Below are 17,955 nucleotides of genomic sequence, written 5' to 3'. Positions count from 1 at the left end.
GCAAGCACTCTACCACTAAGCTACAACCCCAGCCCTCTATATAAACTTCAAGAACAGTTTGTCCTCTTGGGGAATCTCAAAGATACAGCCATTTGTCAACTGATATGGAATTATTAAATTATGTGGCTATATTGGTTATGTTACCAGTTAAATATCAGCTCTGGATGCACTTAAACTCATAAAGAGCTCTGTACAGGTCAAAAATTATTATTTATTATTGTTAGAAAACTAAGAACACAGCATTCTCAAATGCAGAACTGATCCCATGACTCCCCAACTTAAAGCCCTCTGAAGGCTCCTTTTCAAATCTCTACTATACAAGGCATCTGGCAATGCCCACCCTGGAATCTCTCAGTCCCCAGGGTGCCTCTGCACATTCACGCTTTATACTCTGCTCTTACCTGGTTGCCCTTGATAATAGTGTTGGTCTCCCAGGCACCAGCATTCTGTCTGAACATCGCCACCAGGCCAATGTGTTGATATCGAGGTGCACCCAGAACCAGGCTTTGCACCCGGTTCCTCAAGATGACTGCAGATGCATAACCTGAAGATGGTAGTCTAATAGGCAAAGTGCTTTCCCTCACAGGCCCTGCCCTCCTTTTCACTTTGCAGGTCATACTTGAGTGGGGGCAATGGGGCAGCCCCATGCTTGGCAGATTGGGGTAACAGCACTATACTATATTCCTCTTTGTGAACATAATTAAAATTAAATTTTGAAATTTATGTCTTTGCACATATCCCAAGAGCCTGTGAAAGATCCAATGGCAGTTACACGAACTGAGTTACATGAAATCCTGATCCTCTCTTAGGGGACCCCTGCTATCCCCACTTACCCAAGTAAGCATCATTCATATCTGAGTCCACCCTGGTTGTGTTGATGAAGGTGATTTCATTCTTTGACCTATGCAAAAAGGCTCCACCAGCCCAGTCAAAGCTCCCCACAGAGCCCAGCAAAGGACCATTCTGGAAAAAGAGGTTGAACAGGATTGATGAGGGAAGAAGAGACCATTTCTGCCCATTAAAGAGTTACCTCACTACAAGAGTCCATCACAGGAAGAGCCTCCAGACCCTTGGACTTCTTCTCTCTTTTCTTCTTGCCCTACCTCCACCCCCAATTTAATGAAGGGCCACTTACAGAGGTGATGGCAGCACTGAAGCCTTCCTGAGACATCTCATGCTCAAAGGAGCTGGTACTTCCTGTCTGAGTGCCTGTGAGGAGGAGAACTTTCTATATCAAGAAAGCAGAAGAGCATAGAATAGTGCTGGAAACTCAAATGCTATTGTAGCCAGACAAAGGGAGGCTCCAATGGGATCTGTGTTGAACTCTAAAGTGTGTGCCCTTCTTTTGGCAGCTAATCACAATAGCTACTTTCTGTCAGATGAGAATGTGGTCCTCAAGAAGTCTAATTCCTTTATTCAATATGCATTTATTGACCATCTTCTATGTACCAGGTAATATTACAGGTGAAGAGTAACAGAATATTGAATACATGTCAGCAACACACCTAAATTTTAGGGAAAATGCTGTATGGAATTTGACTTCTCCACACTTGGATTTATCAACCTATAGCCAAGACTGGCAAAATTAGAGATGAAAATAAAGATTCTTCGATTTCAAAGGAATTGACCTGGTGAGGCCCAAGTGGTAGGGAAGAGTTGAGGTCAAGATACCAGAAATTAGGAAGGTCTAGTCTGCATCTTGAGCTCTTCTGGGAACACAGATGCCCAGCTCACCTTCAATTGCAAAGATCTTTTCCTGAAGCTGGTTTTGAATGGTGTTTAGTGCTTCAAAGTTATTCACCCGGAACACATGATCACGAGCTGGCTTAGAGGCAATGGTATTAAGCTCTTCACGGGATCTGTCATTGTTGAAGGCACCTCCCACCTGATTGCCAAGAAACAAAGGTCAAAGCAGACAGTGTCTGTAGGTAGCAGTATCATCTAGCAAAAAATTTCTTAGGAAAAGTATCAGGAACATTGTCAAATAAGAGAATGCAGCAGAAGGCCTCTGAGACACTGCCAAGTGTAGTTGGGCAGAGTATACATTGTACAGGCAGCAGCTCAGGGATTTTTTTTTTTTTTTTTTGGCACTGGGGATTGAACTCAAGGCCACTTTACCAGTGAGCTATATCCCCAGCACTTTTTATTTTTTACTTTGAGACAGGGTATCACTAAGTTGCTAAGGCTGACCTTGAACCTGCAGTCTTCCTGCCTTAGCCTCTGGAGTTGCTGGAATTATAAGCATCTGCCACCACATCCAGATTCAAACACAATTTTTAATGTATTTTCTCTGCCATGCTTCCTGGCTGCCCTCCTCTCAGAGAAAAGGGAGAGATTTTTTCTTTATATGAAGGTCTTACATGGTAATCCATGCACTCAGAATGATACTTTTTCTATGTCACACAAGTACTGTGGTAGTTTGATTATACTGATGATCCTCTTCCTTGTATCCAAGCCCTTTCCCCATAAACTTTCCTGTGCCCTTTACTCTTAGGGGAGTAATCTGCACCACTCATTGTCTCTGGGCTCAGCCATGTATCTTGGTTTAGCCCATGGATGTTATCAAACTTGATGCAAACAAAGATCTGAAAAAAATGTCTGCAATATTTCCACTTTCTCGCTTGTTCCTCTGCCTTCACCAAAAGGACATGTCAAGGCCAGCCCACTGTAGAATGAGACCCAGGGAGCAGAAGGGCCAAATCACCCAGTTGTTCCAACCAAGGTCATCTGTCCAGCAGACAAACCAGCTTGCAATCCTCAGAAATGGAGAAAGCTGGCCAGGATGTAAGCAGGAGAATTATAAGTTCAAGGCCACACTGGGCAACTTAGTGAGACTCTGTCTCAAAATAAAAAATAAACAGGACTAGGGATGTATCTCAGTGGTAGAGTACCCCTGAGTTAAATCCCCAGTGCTAGAAGGAAGAAAAGAAGGAAGGGGGAGGGGGAGAGGAGGGGAGATGGCCTGACAACGTGTAGCTGATTACAAATGTGTGAGTGAGCCCATCTGAGACCAGAAAAACTATGCAGCTGATCTACAGGCTTACTTATTATTTTTAGCCATTGAATTTGTAGATCATTTGTTACACAGCATTATTGTGACAATAGATAACTGATGCACAGGTCTGTCTGGGTTAGCAGGAACCCTTCCCTCACTGATTTCACCAGTATTTGCAAGTTGAAGGGAGGGTATGTCCAAGTAGAAATCCACAACAAAAGCATCAGGCCCAAAGACACATTTCCTACCCCAATGACATAGCGAATGACCCCCTTTCTGTCGGCCTCAGGGATGACATCCTCATAATTCAGGGGATCTTGATATTTTTCTCCATCTGTGATGACAACTAGGATCTTAACAGCATTTTCCCGGGCTCCATTGGCACTCTGAAACAGTTCTCTTCTGTTCACAGAAGAGGAAGGACAAAGTCAAATGCAAATAAAGAGGCTATTAATGTGTTGGGAGGAAATGTCAGCAGAGTCACAGACACAGAAGCAGCTGGGCTCTGTCTAGGAAGGGGCTCTCTCTCTCCTGAGATAGAAAGGCAGCGGGGGAAGGGAGAAGAGGGAGAAGAATGGGGAAAAAAGTAAGCCTTTACCCTTATATATGCTTTTGTATGTTTTGACATTTTAAACTGAATATTATTCTTTTAAGTCTAGAAAATTTTTTAAAAAAAGAAATAGACAATTTGGCCTTCATCACATCTCTCCTAGAGTACTACTACAGCTCTCCAGCTCATCTTCCTGCACTTCTGTCCCAACCCCACCCTTGCTGTTACACACACACACAATCAGAATATTTCCAAAACATAATAGGATATCTTCCTACTGCTTAAGATCATCAATGGATCCTCAGGGGCTACAAATTTGCCTTTGGTTACTGAAATCAATCAATTTTTCTGGCCTCCCTCCAGCCACCTTTCCCTCACTCACTTTTTTTTGTTTGTTTGTTTTTGGTGGCGGCGGTAGGTACCATGGATTGAGACATTCAAAATGGCACCACATCCGCGGTCCTTTTTTTTTTTTTTTTTTGTATTTTTAGAGAGAGGGTCTCACTGAGTTGATTAGTGCCTCACTTTTTCGAAGGCTGGCTTTGAACTCGCCATCCTCCTGCCTCAGCCTCCCAAACCATTGGGATTACTGGTCTGCATCACCCCACCCAGCTTTCACTTCCTCTCTTTACTTTCACATTTATGCACAATTTTTTCATTAACATATTAGAGAAAGGAGACCCAGGAGAAGAAGGAGGGCAAGAGAAGGTGAGGTACTAGAGAATGAGATTGATCAAATTATATTATGTGCATATACGAAAATATCTCAATGAATCTCACTATTAAGCATAATTATAATGCACCAATAGAAAAAAAAATACTACATACAGACCTCCTTCAAACCTTTGCCCCATTCTTGTCTGAACAATTCCCACATCCTTCAAAGCCCAGTTAAAATCATCTCCTCCTTCCATCCTAAGCAAAGAAGGAAGAACTTACACTACTTTGCGGATTCCTGTGGCAGTGTATGTTGTCCCATGCAGTTGTCTTATTCGGTTTACCAGCAATCTTGGGTTAGGATTTGTCTTGAAATAATTGAAGGTAAAATGAGTCTGGAATTCATTTGAGTACTGCATCAAAGAGAACTGGAAACAGGGCAGTGGCATTAGACTGAAGAAGGTGCTCCTCATCTCCAGCAAGCCTTACATAAACCTTGCAACACTCCAATTTCCAAATTTCTTCTCCACAGCTCCCACCCACTTTCAATACTAGAATTCTACAAGAAGTGACATGTGGATTTCATCTCCCATGCCACCCCTATTCGTCGAGCTGCCTACTTGAAAGAATGCTTATGGTGCATCCAAGCAGATCAAAAAATAGAATCATAAAACAACATAACCATCAGATGTCCATTTTGCCATGTATGCTATTGCAGTAGTGGGGAATAGTGGCAATCTGGCTGCCATGTATTTGCCACCCTGGTATGAGCCCTTACCAAGGTTTTAGACTTTTTGAATTGGTCCATCACTGTTGACACAAAGTCCTTCATCTTCCTAAAGTCGTTTTCATTGATGCTACCAGAGCCATCAATCAAAAAGGCAATGTCGCTCTCCTGCTGAGGACATGCTAGAGAAGAGGAAAAAGAGTACGAATTGATTAAGTAATTAGAGACTTGTTATCAGGTAAACAAGATTCCACCTATGTTCTGGGCTGAATTTTAAAAATGGCACACTCCTTGGATATCAGCAAAATGACTGCTAGAAGTCATTAGTGCTCAATAATCCACAAAGACAGCCAGAAAAAGAAACAACCAAATAAATTTTGATGAAAATAAAACAACTAAAGGAGAGTACCAGAGTATATCAACCCCAGGATGGCTTCAGAGAATGGAAGGAAATTCCTGGCCTCCATCCCCCATCTCCCAGCAGATGTCAGCTTGGAACCAGGAGGGATTTCCTCCCAAGGTGGTAAAAGTAAGCAAGAGAACTCAGCAGCTATCACCAACATGTTGGGCACTTACATTCCTCACCACTGGGGTCTACAGTTGTCCTACAGAGTTTCAGCTGTGTGAGCGGCCTAGAGTACACACAGCTGTGCTCCCTCAAGAGAAGGAGGCAACACTGAGCCCCAGCCTCTGTGGCCTATGCAGCTGAGGCCATCTTGGAACCAGAGCCACTGCTGGAGTGTGTCCTGTTCCAGGGATAAGAGGTCATGGCACCTTTCCACCCCTGAAGTGTAGCCAGCTGGTGGCTGTGCCCTTCTCCTTGGGGGCAAGCTGCCATAAAGCCACTTCATCTACCCTTCCCAGTCACTGCGACCTATCCAGTCCTTCCTGAGCTGAACCAGTGCACTAGCTCTACAGAAAATAGTATTTGAGCCAGGCGCAGTGGTGCATGCCTATAATCCCGGCAGCTCAGGAGGCTGAGGCAAGAGGATCGCAAGTTCAAAGCCAGCCTCAGCAACAGTGAGGCACTAAGCAACTCAGTGAGACCCTGTCTCTAAATAAAATACAAAATAGGGCTCAGTGGTTGAGTACTCCTGAGTTCAATCCCTGGTACAAAAAAAAAAAAAAAAAAATAGTACTCAGAGTCATTGCAGTTCCCTTTCGCCTAAGTTGAAGCGACACTCTGCATACCAGGGTTTCCAGAAAAGTGGCTTGCTGCTCAGAGAAGTCATGCTCCCTGAAGCTGAGCTGAAGTAGTGCATCATCTCCTGGGAAATTAGTGTCTTGGCTGACCAAGCAGCCATGCATCCCAGGACTGAGGTGAAGCAGTACCCCCATTTGCATTATGGAAAGTAAGAGATAAACATGGGGACAGAGAGCTTATTTAATGAAAAAAAAAAAAAGTTAAAAGCATTCCAATTCTTAGAAGAGGTATGGATATCCAGATAAATGAAACTGAAAATTCCAAAAGCAGATTCAATCCCAAGTGGTCTTCACTGCAAAGCACAATAAATTAACTGTCGAAAGTCAGACAAGGAATTTAAAAGCAGCAAAAGAAAAGCAGCCAGTCACTATAAGAGAGTCCTTGTTAGACAACTGAGTTCTCAGCAGAAACTCTGTAGGACAACATAAAAGGGAATGATATATTTGATGTGTTGAAAGAAAAAACAGTCAACCAAGAATACTATATCCAAGAATACAATCTCAGAAAAATGCAGGAAAAATAAAATCTTTCTTAGACAAGCAAAATTGAGGGAATTCATCACCAAAAGACTTGTCTTACAAGAAATGATTAAGGGAATTCTTCAAGTAGAAATGAAAGGACACTAATTACTAATACAAAAATATATTAGAGTATAAAATTCACAGGTAAAGGTAGATATATAATCAAATCCAGAATACCACACTATTGATATTGTGCTCTGTAAATCACATATATCTCTAGTATGAAGGTTAAAACTCAAAATGATAATAAATAAATAAATAAATAAATAAATAACAATAGGGGCTGGGGTTGTGGCTCAGTGGTACAGCACTTGCTTAGCATGTGTGAGGCACTGGGTTCAATTCTCAGCATCATATATAAATAAATAAAGTTCATTGACAACTAAGAAAATATTTTTCAAAAAAATAACAATAGCTTCAATAAGCTTTTAAGAAATATATAATATAAAAATGTCAAATGTGACATCAAAAATAGAAATTGGGGGCTGGAGGTGCAGCTCAAGTAGTAGAGTGTTTGTCTAATATGCACCAAGTCCTGGTTTCAATTCTCAGCACTGCAAAAACAAGTGAAAAAAAGATAAAAGGGAGAAATATACACACACACACACACACACACACACACACGCATGCCTTCTGGGGAGAGATTTAAAGTCTATAGAGTTCTGGGCTGGGAATGTTTCCCAGTGGTAGAGCACTTGCCTAGCATGTGTGGGACCTGAAGTTCAAACCCCAGCACTGCAAAAAATGACTAGAAGTTAACTGAAGTTAAGGTGTCATCAGTGCAAAATAGACTACCGTAACTATAAAATATTGCACATGAGCCTGTGGTAGCAAGGCAAAAAAAAAAAAAAAAAAAAAAAAACTAGAGAAGACACACAGATGATAAAGAGAAAGGAAATAAAATAGAGCACTAAAGAAAATCACCAAATCATAGAGAGAACAACAACAGAGAAACATAGGAACAAAGGTCTATAAACAATGAGAAAACAGCAACAAAATGGTATAATAACTGTTTACCTATCAATAATTGCTTTGAATGTGAATGTATTAAGATCTCCAATCAAAAATCACAGTGGTTGAAAGAATTGAAAAACAAGATCCAACTATATCCAGCCTGGTAGATTAGTCTTAAGGAGAAACATAGGCTAAAAGTGAAGAGAGAAAATAGGTATCTCATGCAAATATTATCCTAAAGAGAGCAAGTGCAGCTATTCTTATATCAGATAAAATAGACTTCAAGTTTAAAACTGTTACAAGAAGAATTGGGGGGCTTAGCTCAATGGTAGAGTACCGGCTGGGTTCAATCCTCAGCACAGAAAAAAAACTGCTACAAGATACAAAGAAAGTCATTATTTAATGATACAGGGCTCAATTTATCAAAAAGATATAATAATCATATATATGGCTAGCCAATATCAGAGCACCTAAGTATATAAAGAAAATATTAATGGACATAAAAGTACAACAAGATAGAGATGAGAGTGAGACAATAAAATTAGGAGACTTCACTATCCCGTTTTCAACAAATTAATCAGACAGAAAAATTAACATGGAAATACTGAAATTTAACTGCACTTTAGACAAACTAGATCTAAGAACATTATACATAACCTTCCAGCTTACAGTTGTAGAATACATATTCTTCTCAATTGCACACAGAACATTCTCCAAGAATGACCATTTAGTAGGCCACAAAACAAGCTTTATCAAATATTTTAAAAATTTGAAATATATCAAGAATTGTTTCCAACAACAATGATACAAAATTAGAAATCAATTATAGGAGGAACTTTAGAAACCATAAAAATACATATCCTGTCATTTGGGACATCATAAATGAACCTAGAGAAATTATACTGAATGACATATGTGAAGCATAGAAAGATAATTACAGTATGTTCTCATTTGTGGACTCTAAAAAAATAATAGAATTCATGGAGAGTAGAGTGGTGATCACCAGAGGAATGGGGTGGGGCTCGGGGATTTGTAAAATGTTGGTGAATGGATACAGAATTTCAGTTAAGGAGGAATAAGTTCCAAGACTGTAAAACATGGTGTCTCTAGTTAATAAAAAATACTGTATTTTTGAGAAATGCTATTAATTTCAAATGTTTTCACTATGAAAAAATGTGAGGAATTCCATAATGTATATAATATATCAAAATAGCATGATGTACTCCATAAATATATACATTTTTGTTAATTACACAGTTAGTGAAGAAAAGAAAAATATAGGTTTTTATTTCAGACTATTACAATATACTTTCCCTCAACTTGTTGTGTCACTGTTAATTAAATCAGTGGTCAAAATGTAATTTTAAATATTTCCCAATGTTATAGACATTGAAATAATAACTTTGTAGAGTTCCAAAAATGTTTACAGTGATTATTGTTATTCTACTTCAGTTGAGTTTATATAACTTATGGGTGATAAGAAATTTATCTTCATTGTATTCATGGTAATGCTAGCCCCTGACATTTGAACTTTTTAGTTTCTAAAATGCTAACGTAAGCTTAATCAAAAATTCTTTCATACTACTTACTAAATCTGATTTTTCTTGTGCCTTTTTAAAAAACGACCCTAACATTTAAACATTAAAGTCATCTCTAATAAAATATATATAGAAACTAAACAACATTCCAGAGCTAGGGCTGCAGCTCAGTGGCAGAGCATTGCCTAGCATGTGTGAAGCTCTGAGTTTGATCACAAGCCCTGAAAAAAAGAAGGGGGAAAAAATTCTCCTAAACAACCAATGAGCCAATGGAGAAATTAAAAGGAATATTTTAAAAATCTCCACAGACAAATGAAAATGTAAACACAACATACCAAAAATTATGAAAGCAAATGCAGCATTCAGAGGGAAATTTATAGCAATAAATGCCTACATCAAAACATAGGAAGGTTCTCAGACTAGGGTTGTGGCTCAGCGGTAGAGTGCTTGCCTAGCATGTGTAAGGCCCTGGGTTCGATCCTCAGCACTACATAAAAATACATAAAATAAAGGTATTGTGCCCAACTATAACTAAAAAATAAATATTAAAAAAAAACATAAGAGGAGCTGGGGTTGTGGCTCAGTGATAAGAGTGTTCGCCTAGCATGCACGAGACACTGGGTTCCATCTTCAACACCACATAAATGTAAAATAAAGATATTTTTTTAAAAAAACATAGGAAAGTTCTCAAAAAAAATCTAATACTTTACCTCATAAAAAATAACAAAATAACAAACCAAATTCTAAGAGAGAGGAATAAATAATAAAGATCAGAGGAGAAATAAACAACAGAGAGATTTAAAATACAATGTAAAAGATAAATGAAATAAACAGTTGGTTTTTTCAAAGGATAAACAACATCCACAGGCTTTTAATCAGGTTAATAAAGAAATAACTGAGAAGAATCAAACATAGAAATGATAAAGCACACATTAAACTGATGTGACGAAAATACAAAAGAGAGTATTATGAACAACTATATACCAACAAATTTGAAAACTACAAGAAATGGATAAATTCCTAGATACATGCAACCTATAGAGATTGTGCCACCATGAAATGGAAAATCTGAATAGAATAATGAGTAAGGAGAGTGAATCAGCAATAAAAAGACTTCTTGCAAAGAAAAGCCAGGAACTAGATAACTTCACTGCTGAATTCAACCAAACATTTAAAGAATTAATACCAATTCTTCTCAAACTATTTCATAAAATTGAGAAAGAGGAAAATCTTCCAGATTCATTCTGTGAAGTCAGCATTACCCTGATATCAAGGTCAGACAAAGACAAACAAAGAAAAATAAAATTACTAATATACCTAGTAAAGATACATGTAAAAATCCTCAACAAAATTCAAGGGAATTGAATTCAACAGCAGATCAAAAGTATAACTCACTATGATCAAGTAGGATTCATCCCAGGAATACAAGGATAGTTTGACATAAAAAAAATTTGATTCGTCACATTTACAAAGTGAAGAATCAAAACCATATGATTATTTCAGTAGGTACAAAAATACATTGGACAAAACTTAACATCCCTTCATGATTAAAAACTCTCAAGCCAGGCATGGTGGCACACGCCTATAATCCCAGCAGCTTGGGAGGCTGAGACAGGAGGATCGGAGTTCAAAGCCAGCCTCAGCAATAGTGAGGCATTAAGCAACTCATTGAGACCCTATCTCTAAATAAAATACAGAAAAGGGAAGTACCCCCCCAAAAAAAATAAAAACTCTCAACAGATTAGGCATAAAATGTACCTATTTCAGCACAGTGAGGCCATACATGACAAACTCACAGTCTACGTCATACTGAATGGAAAAAAGCTGAAATCATTTCCTCTAGAATCAGGAACAAGACAAGGAAGGCCCTCTTAATCACTCTTATTTAACAAAGTACAAGAAGTCCTAGTCAGAGCAATTAGGCAAGAGTAAAAAATAAAGGACATCCAAGTTGGAAAGAAGTCAAATTGTCTCTATTTGCAGATGATATAATATTATATTTAGAAAAACCTAAAGACTCAAAAAAAAAACTATTAGAACTAACAAATGAGTTCAGTAAAGTGTCAGGAAACAAACATGTGAAAATCTCCAGTGTTTCTATATAATAATAGTAAGCTACCAAAAAATGAAGAAAACAATCCCACTTAAGAAATAAGAGGGCTGGGGCTATCTATAGCTCAGTGGTAGAGCACTTGCCTAGCACGTGTGAGGCACTGGGTTTGATCCTCCACACCACATAAAAATAAATAAATAAAATAAAGGTCCATAAACAACTAAAAAATAAATAATATACCTAGGAAAAATTCAGGAAGTTTAAATATCTCTAAACTGAAAATCATAAGACTGTTGAAAGAAACTAAAGAGGTCATAATTAAGTGAAAACACATCTAGTATTCATGTATTGAGAGAATTAATATTGTTAAAAGTTTCACATTACCTAAGTGATCTACAGATTCACTGCAATCTCTATAAAAATACCAATGGCATTCTTCAAAGAAATAGAAAAAACAATTCTAAAATTCATATAAAACCACCAAAGACCCCATAGATTCAAGGTAATCTTGAGCATAAAGAACAAAGCTGGTAACATCCAAGAAGAAGTGGGGGTAGAATAGAAGTGCTGTGAATTAGACAAAGAGGAATGAAGGGAAGAAAGGGAGATAGGAATAGGAAAGACAGTGGAATAAATCTGACATAACTTTCCTATATACACGTATGAATACACCACAGTGAATCTCAATATCCTGTACATCCACAAGACTGGGATCCTAGTTAGAATAAGATACACTCCATGCTTGTATAAATATGTCAAAATAGACTCTACTTGGGGCTGGGGTTGTGGCTCAGTGGCAGAGTGCTTGCCTAGCATGTGTGAGGCACTGGGTTTGATCCTCAGCACCACATATAAATGAATAAAACAAAGGTCCATCAACAACTAAAAAAAATAAATAATTTTTTTAAAAAGTAGACTCTACTGTTATGTATAACTAAAAAGAACAAATAAGAAAGTAAACTACCTTCACTAATATTACTGAAAACTCAGAGTTTCAATATATCATTTTATGTAGTAATAACAATTTCAAAATGACCTATAAAGTGTGATTTATTGTGTAAGGGAAATATCTGAATACATTTGTGTATTTGTGTTTGTATTTCTTTCTTTTTTTTTTTTTAAAGAGAGAGTGAGAGAGGAGAGAGAGAGAGAGAGAAAGAATTTTTAATATTTACTTTTTAGTTCTCGGCGGACACAACATCTTTGTTGGTATGTGGTGCTGAGGATCGAACCCGGGTCGCACGCATGCCAGGCGAGCGCGCTACCGCTTGAGCCACATCCCCAGCCCGTGTTTGTATTTCTTTTATTAAATTGTCATTAAAAAGGGGCTGGGGTTGTGGCTCAGAGGTAGAGCGTTTGCCTAGCAAGAATGAGGCACCATATAAAAATAAAGATATTGTGTATACCTATAAGAAAATAAATATTTTTTTAAAAAATTGACTTAAAAAAGAGTCATCAAAATGTTAGTGCTTTGGGGCTGGGCTGTAGCTCAGTGATAGAGCACTTGCGTCTCACGTGTGAGGTGTTAGGTTCGGTTCTCTCAGCACCACAAAATAAATAAAGATATTGTGTCCATATACAACTAAAAAAATGTTTTTAAAATAGTGTCAGTGCTGGGAGGGGTAGTGACAGGACTGCTGTGGCGCCCAGAGCAGCGACCTGGAGGGATGATGCTGGCTATGGAACCCGGTGACAGCGTGAAAGGTACTCAGTTTTGACAAATTTCTATCATGCGTGAATATAAGCTAGTCGTTCTTGGCTCAGGAGAGGTTGGAAAGTCTGCTCTGACTGTACAGTTCGTTCAAGGAATTTTTGTTGACCAATCTAATGTTACAACTACTTTGAGGTGGCCAAATGTAAACTAAAAACCTTAATTAAGTGGTACAATTTTTCGCCGGCAGCCAAAGTTGGTAAAAAGGAGCTCAACTCCAACCACGACAGGGCCTCAGAAAAAGAACAAGAAGAAGCAATTGAACATATAGATGAAGTACAAGATGAAATAGAAAGACTTAATGAACAAGCCAATGAGGAGATATTGAAAGTAAAACAGAAATATAACAAACTCCACCAACCATTTTTTCAAAAGAGGTCAGAATTGATCTCCAAAAATCCCAAATTTTGGGGTAACAACATTTGTCAACTATCCACAAATGTCTGCACTGCTGGGGGAGGAAGATGAAGAGGCCAGAATTGAAGTGACAGAATTTGAAGATATCAAATCAGGTTACAGAATAAAGATTTTTATTTTGATGAAAATCCTTACTTCGAAAATAAAGTTCTCTCCAAAGAATTTCATCTGAATGAGAGTGGTGATCCATCTTCAAAGTCCACTGAAATCAAATAGAAATCTGGAAAGGATTTGATGAAATGTTCAAGTCAAACGCAGAATAAAGCCAGCAGGAAGAGGCCGCATGAAGAACCAGAGAGCTTCTCTACCTGGTTTACTGACCATTCTGCTGCAGGTGCAGATGAGTTAGGAGAGGTCATCAAAGATGATATTTGGCCAAATCCATTGCAGTACTACTTGGTTTCTGATATGGATGATGAAGAAGGGGAAGGAGGAGAAGAAGATAATGATGATGATGATGACGAAGGATTGGAAGATACTGATGAAGAAGGGGATGAGGATGAAGGTGAAGAAGATGAACATGATGATGAAGGGGAGGAAGGAGAGGAGGATAAAGGAGAAGACGAGTAATTAAACACTGATGAATTCCAACCTTTTTTCTTTCTTTCTTTTGTTTTTTTCTTTTGTTTTTTGTTTTTTTAGTTCAGTCCCTGGGAGCAAGTTGCAGTCTTTTCCCCCACTTTTCCCTACCCCGTCCCCACCACCAATTCTTTTTAATGGAATGGCTTCCCCATCCTTCTGCACCTAGACCTCTAAGTTATCCCCTAGACCACAAGCTCAGTCCTACCCTCTATCCTCCAGTCTCTTCCAAAAGGCACATACCTCTGAGGGCCTCTGGAAACCTCTGGGGCTGCTGCCGTAGGTTGGATCCAAATAGGAAGCAGAAGCCATTTACATATGTGTTCTCCTTGCAAGTTTGGTGCACGGTGGGGCCACAGGCCTGAGGGACAGGGTACCAATGGAAGGAGCTGCTCTGCTCCCTGTCCTTTCATAGCAGCACCTCCACCTCCCACAAGACCCCAGCCCCAATAGCCTCAGGTCCCCATTCCTCCCCTCAAGACCCTCCTGTGACCCAGAGTAACTCACCAGCAGCTGTGAGGGGTTGATGGCAGTCGCCAGGGAGAGGCCCAAGGACATGTTCACAGCCTCCATGGGGACTGCAGAGATAGAATGCACATGGTCACTCTCAAGGGGATGAAAGGAGCTGTGAAACAGCTAGGCAGGGATCACTTCAAATTGGAGACACAGATGTGTGCCAGGTCAAGGGCACACATCATGGGAAAGTAACAGACAGAGGCCACCTGAGAGTATCTGAGGTAGAGTTTTCAGATTGAGCAGAAACTGGAGAGCCAGACTCCCTCTGTCCCCCAGTGTAGATCCCCCAGAACATGGGGATTCTTGGAAAGTACAGGTGAGTCACAGATGGAATCCAGCACTACCAGGGACCCAAAGGGGGGCCAGTGACTCACCCTGAAAGTAGATGGGCTCACAGTTGCGGGTGTTGATTTCACATTGATAGAGGCCTCCTGTTTGGTTGTCAGCTTTTATCTCCTGGGGGGCTCCAACCACAATCCTGGGGAGAATAGAGAAAACTCTGATGTGCAGGAAAAGAAGGAGATCATCGAAGAGTTCTACCACCCAAGGGAAAAGTAGGGACTCTCATGTGGATTCTTGAATTTCCATAAATAGGAAGAATAATTTGCCCAGGAAGAAATGGAAAAATATTAAGTCTCAATGAGAAGGGCCTGAGAATGACATGCAACTCAGAGGGCATTTTCAAAATGGATCAGTTCATCCACAGAGTAATTTTAAATAAATTTCTGCATATGAAAACTAGTTCATGCAAAGACAAAAGACAAATAATAAGTTGTAAGAAAGGATATTAGCAACTTATAACTCAGACTACCTTCAATATAGTCAGTTCCTACAAACCAGTAAGAGAAATAAAAGAATAGAAAATGGTGCAAAAGATTTTTAAAAAGAATTTGCAAAAAAAAAAAATTTAAAAAGAACTACATGTCTGGTAAAAAAAAAAAGAAAGAAAGCAATTTAAAACTAAATTTACTCATCTACTCACTTTTACAAAGATCAATAAGTTTGATAACAAATTGAACTGGCAAGTGGATGGGGAAATAAGTGTTCCCACAAATTTCTGGTGCAAGTGTAATTTGCTGCCATGCTTTACAGAGGGCTTTACATGCTTTACAGAGGGCAATCTGGAAAATTTTATTGCAATCACATATGCACACACAGAAGTGCACCCCTGTAATTACAGCAGCTGGGGAGGCTGAGACAGGATTGCAAGTTCGGGGTCAGCCTAAGCAACTTAGGGAGACCCTATCTCAAAGTAAGTAAGTAAATATAAGGCTAGGTGTGCAGTTTTATAGTAGAGCTTGCCTAACCACCCTGCGTTCAATTCCCAGTACCACAAAAATTTAAAATTGTATATGCATTTTTGATCCAGCACTACCAGTTCTGGGAATTTATTTCCAAATATACTTGCACATCTGCAAAAGGACAGTATAGTCCATATAAAAGTTTGGAAATGATTTAAATGTGCCTTAAGAGATTTAAACCCCTGCCCATGCAAAGAGTACAGATGCATCTCTTGCAAGGGAGGGGGAGGGGGAGGGGGAGGAGGGGGAGGAGGAGGAGGAGGAGGAGGAGGAGGAGGAGGAGAGATGAGAAAGAAGAAGAGGGGAGAAGAGGGGGAGGAGGAGGGGAGAAGGAGGGGAGGGGGAGGGGGAGGGGAGGAGGAGGGGAGGGGGAGGGGGAGGGGAGGAGGGGGGGAGGGGGAGGGGAGGGGAGGAGGGGGGGAGGGGGAGGGGGAGGGGAGGGGGAGGGCAAAGCAAAGCAGAGCTGCTGCTCCTATGCCAAGTGTACCCAGGGTTGTGTCTACAAAGGGGCAGAGGACAAGTGCAGCTGCTGCACCTGATGTGGAAAGAGCCCTGCCGCCAACTGTACACCGAGCAGACTTGCATTTCTTGTCCTAGTCCCCAAACCCATTTGAAGCCTTCCTTTTCCTATGAACTATGTGGATAATAATACAACTGTTGACAACTTTCTTGGGGAAAAAAAGAAGAGATTTAATGAAATATAAAAGTAAATTCTAGTATCTCCTAATAACAGAATATGATGCAAAAAGAAGACAGAATGAGTATGCTTTTTATGTACTTAATCTGGTAAAATCAGATTAATGTACAAAATCAGCAAAATGTAGCAGAAAGTAGAGGTCAACACATTTTTCTGAAAAAGTTATAATAGTTTCATAAATATTTCTGGTAAATGTTTTAGTCTTTATGAACAATACAGTCTCTGTCACAGATTTTTTGTTTTACCAGCATAACTCAAAAGAAGTCATAAACAATAAGTGGCAAATGGGCAGAGTTGTGTTCAATAAAATTTATTTACAAAAATAATTGGCAAGCCAGATGCAGTGGTGCACACCTATAATCCCAGAGACTCTGGAGTCTGAAGCAGGAGGATCACAAGCTCAAGGCCAGCCTCAGCAACTTCACCAGCTCCTAAGCAACTTTAAAAAGGCTAGGGATGTGGCTCAGTGGTTAAGTGCCCTCGGGTTCAATCTCTGGTACCAAAAAAAGTACAAGCAACAGCCATAGATTAAGTATAATGTGTGGTATAAATTGAGTATGGAGTAGATACTAGGGAGCTAGATATAGACATAAAGATATAAATATAGAGATAGAAATCTCTGAAAGAACTCACAAAGAAATTATTTGTCAATGTGCCTCTTGGAAAGGGAAGTGGGGGAAGGGTTGCGGAAGAGCTTTTTATTCTTACACACTTTTGCATCTTTTGAATTTGGAAACTTGTCCTGGTTCCAAATTTGTTACCTACTCAAAAATCAATCAAGGAAACAGCTTACTGTTTTCCAACAATTGAGGGAAGCACATGAGACAGAGGATGCCCCACTGGTGCTCTTACCGGGATCCCTCAAACTGGACCACACTCTGCCCAAACCCCCTTGCGTTCTCTTGGAAGGTCATTGGATTTTCAGTGTCCAGGTTGAATGCACGACACAAGGCGAAGGCTGGAAGGAGAATAAGGTGTTTAGGGTCAGGAGAGGAACCTCTACAGTAAAGGAAGGAGCACACCTTCCTGCACCACATACTATCCTGTCCAGATTCACCCTAACCCATCATCAGGATGTCTGCCTCCAGGGTCTAGTTCTGACTGCCTAGGGCAGGGGTCAGCACATTTTTTCTATAGAGAGGCTGATATTTCAAGCTTTGCAGGCCAAGAGTCTAATAGAATACATATGTACAAATATAACAGGAAAAAAATTCACCTCCACAAATTTTTCATCAAGGAAATTCAAAATATAATTATTAATTACAATTTTTGTAATATAAGTTTAATAATGAGGCAAATGAAGTTCTCTGTAGGGAGATGACATTTCACCTCACTGGATTCCAAATTTCTATTCCCTGTCATCAAATTGGTTATAAATGTTATCTTCAACCTCTGGCTTGCAGATTATAGCCAACAATAGGTGGTGAGCCACATTTGACACATTTACTACCATCAGAGGATGCAGTCAGTCCATCTCTGAGCTCCACCCTCCCTTCTGAGCACAAAAATGTCCTCTTCATCAAATGATTTGCCCA

General features: G+C 39.6%; 1 protein-coding gene and 1 pseudogene across 3 annotated transcripts in view; one reads left to right on the top strand and one right to left on the bottom strand.

Annotated features, from left to right (window-relative positions):
* Itgam (integrin subunit alpha M) overlaps positions 1–17,955 on the bottom strand; it is a 62,485-nt gene that overhangs the window by 25,483 nt on the left and 19,047 nt on the right. For all 3 annotated transcript variants that reach the window (XM_026400383.2, XM_026400384.2, XM_026400385.2), the window contains exons 2-12: positions 17,273–17,378; positions 14,797–14,900; positions 14,414–14,484; positions 14,150–14,267; positions 4,981–5,111; positions 4,485–4,630; positions 3,244–3,397; positions 1,735–1,885; positions 1,136–1,209; positions 834–963; positions 402–544 (exon numbers count right to left, since the gene is read on the bottom strand). In XM_026400383.2, coding sequence (XP_026256168.1) covers positions 402–544; positions 834–963; positions 1,136–1,209; positions 1,735–1,885; positions 3,244–3,397; positions 4,485–4,630; positions 4,981–5,111; positions 14,150–14,267; positions 14,414–14,484; positions 14,797–14,900; positions 17,273–17,378 — 1,328 coding nt within the window. The remainder of the gene's footprint in view (positions 1–401; positions 545–833; positions 964–1,135; positions 1,210–1,734; positions 1,886–3,243; positions 3,398–4,484; positions 4,631–4,980; positions 5,112–14,149; positions 14,268–14,413; positions 14,485–14,796; positions 14,901–17,272; positions 17,379–17,955) is intronic.
* On the top strand, positions 12,930–13,897 carry LOC144256876 (protein SET-like; annotated as a pseudogene).

The sequence above is a fragment of the Urocitellus parryii genome, chromosome 9 (assembly GCF_045843805.1).
Source record: "Urocitellus parryii isolate mUroPar1 chromosome 9, mUroPar1.hap1, whole genome shotgun sequence".
Lineage (NCBI taxonomy): Eukaryota > Metazoa > Chordata > Mammalia > Rodentia > Sciuridae > Urocitellus > Urocitellus parryii.
This window is presented reverse-complemented; position numbering and strand designations above follow the sequence as displayed.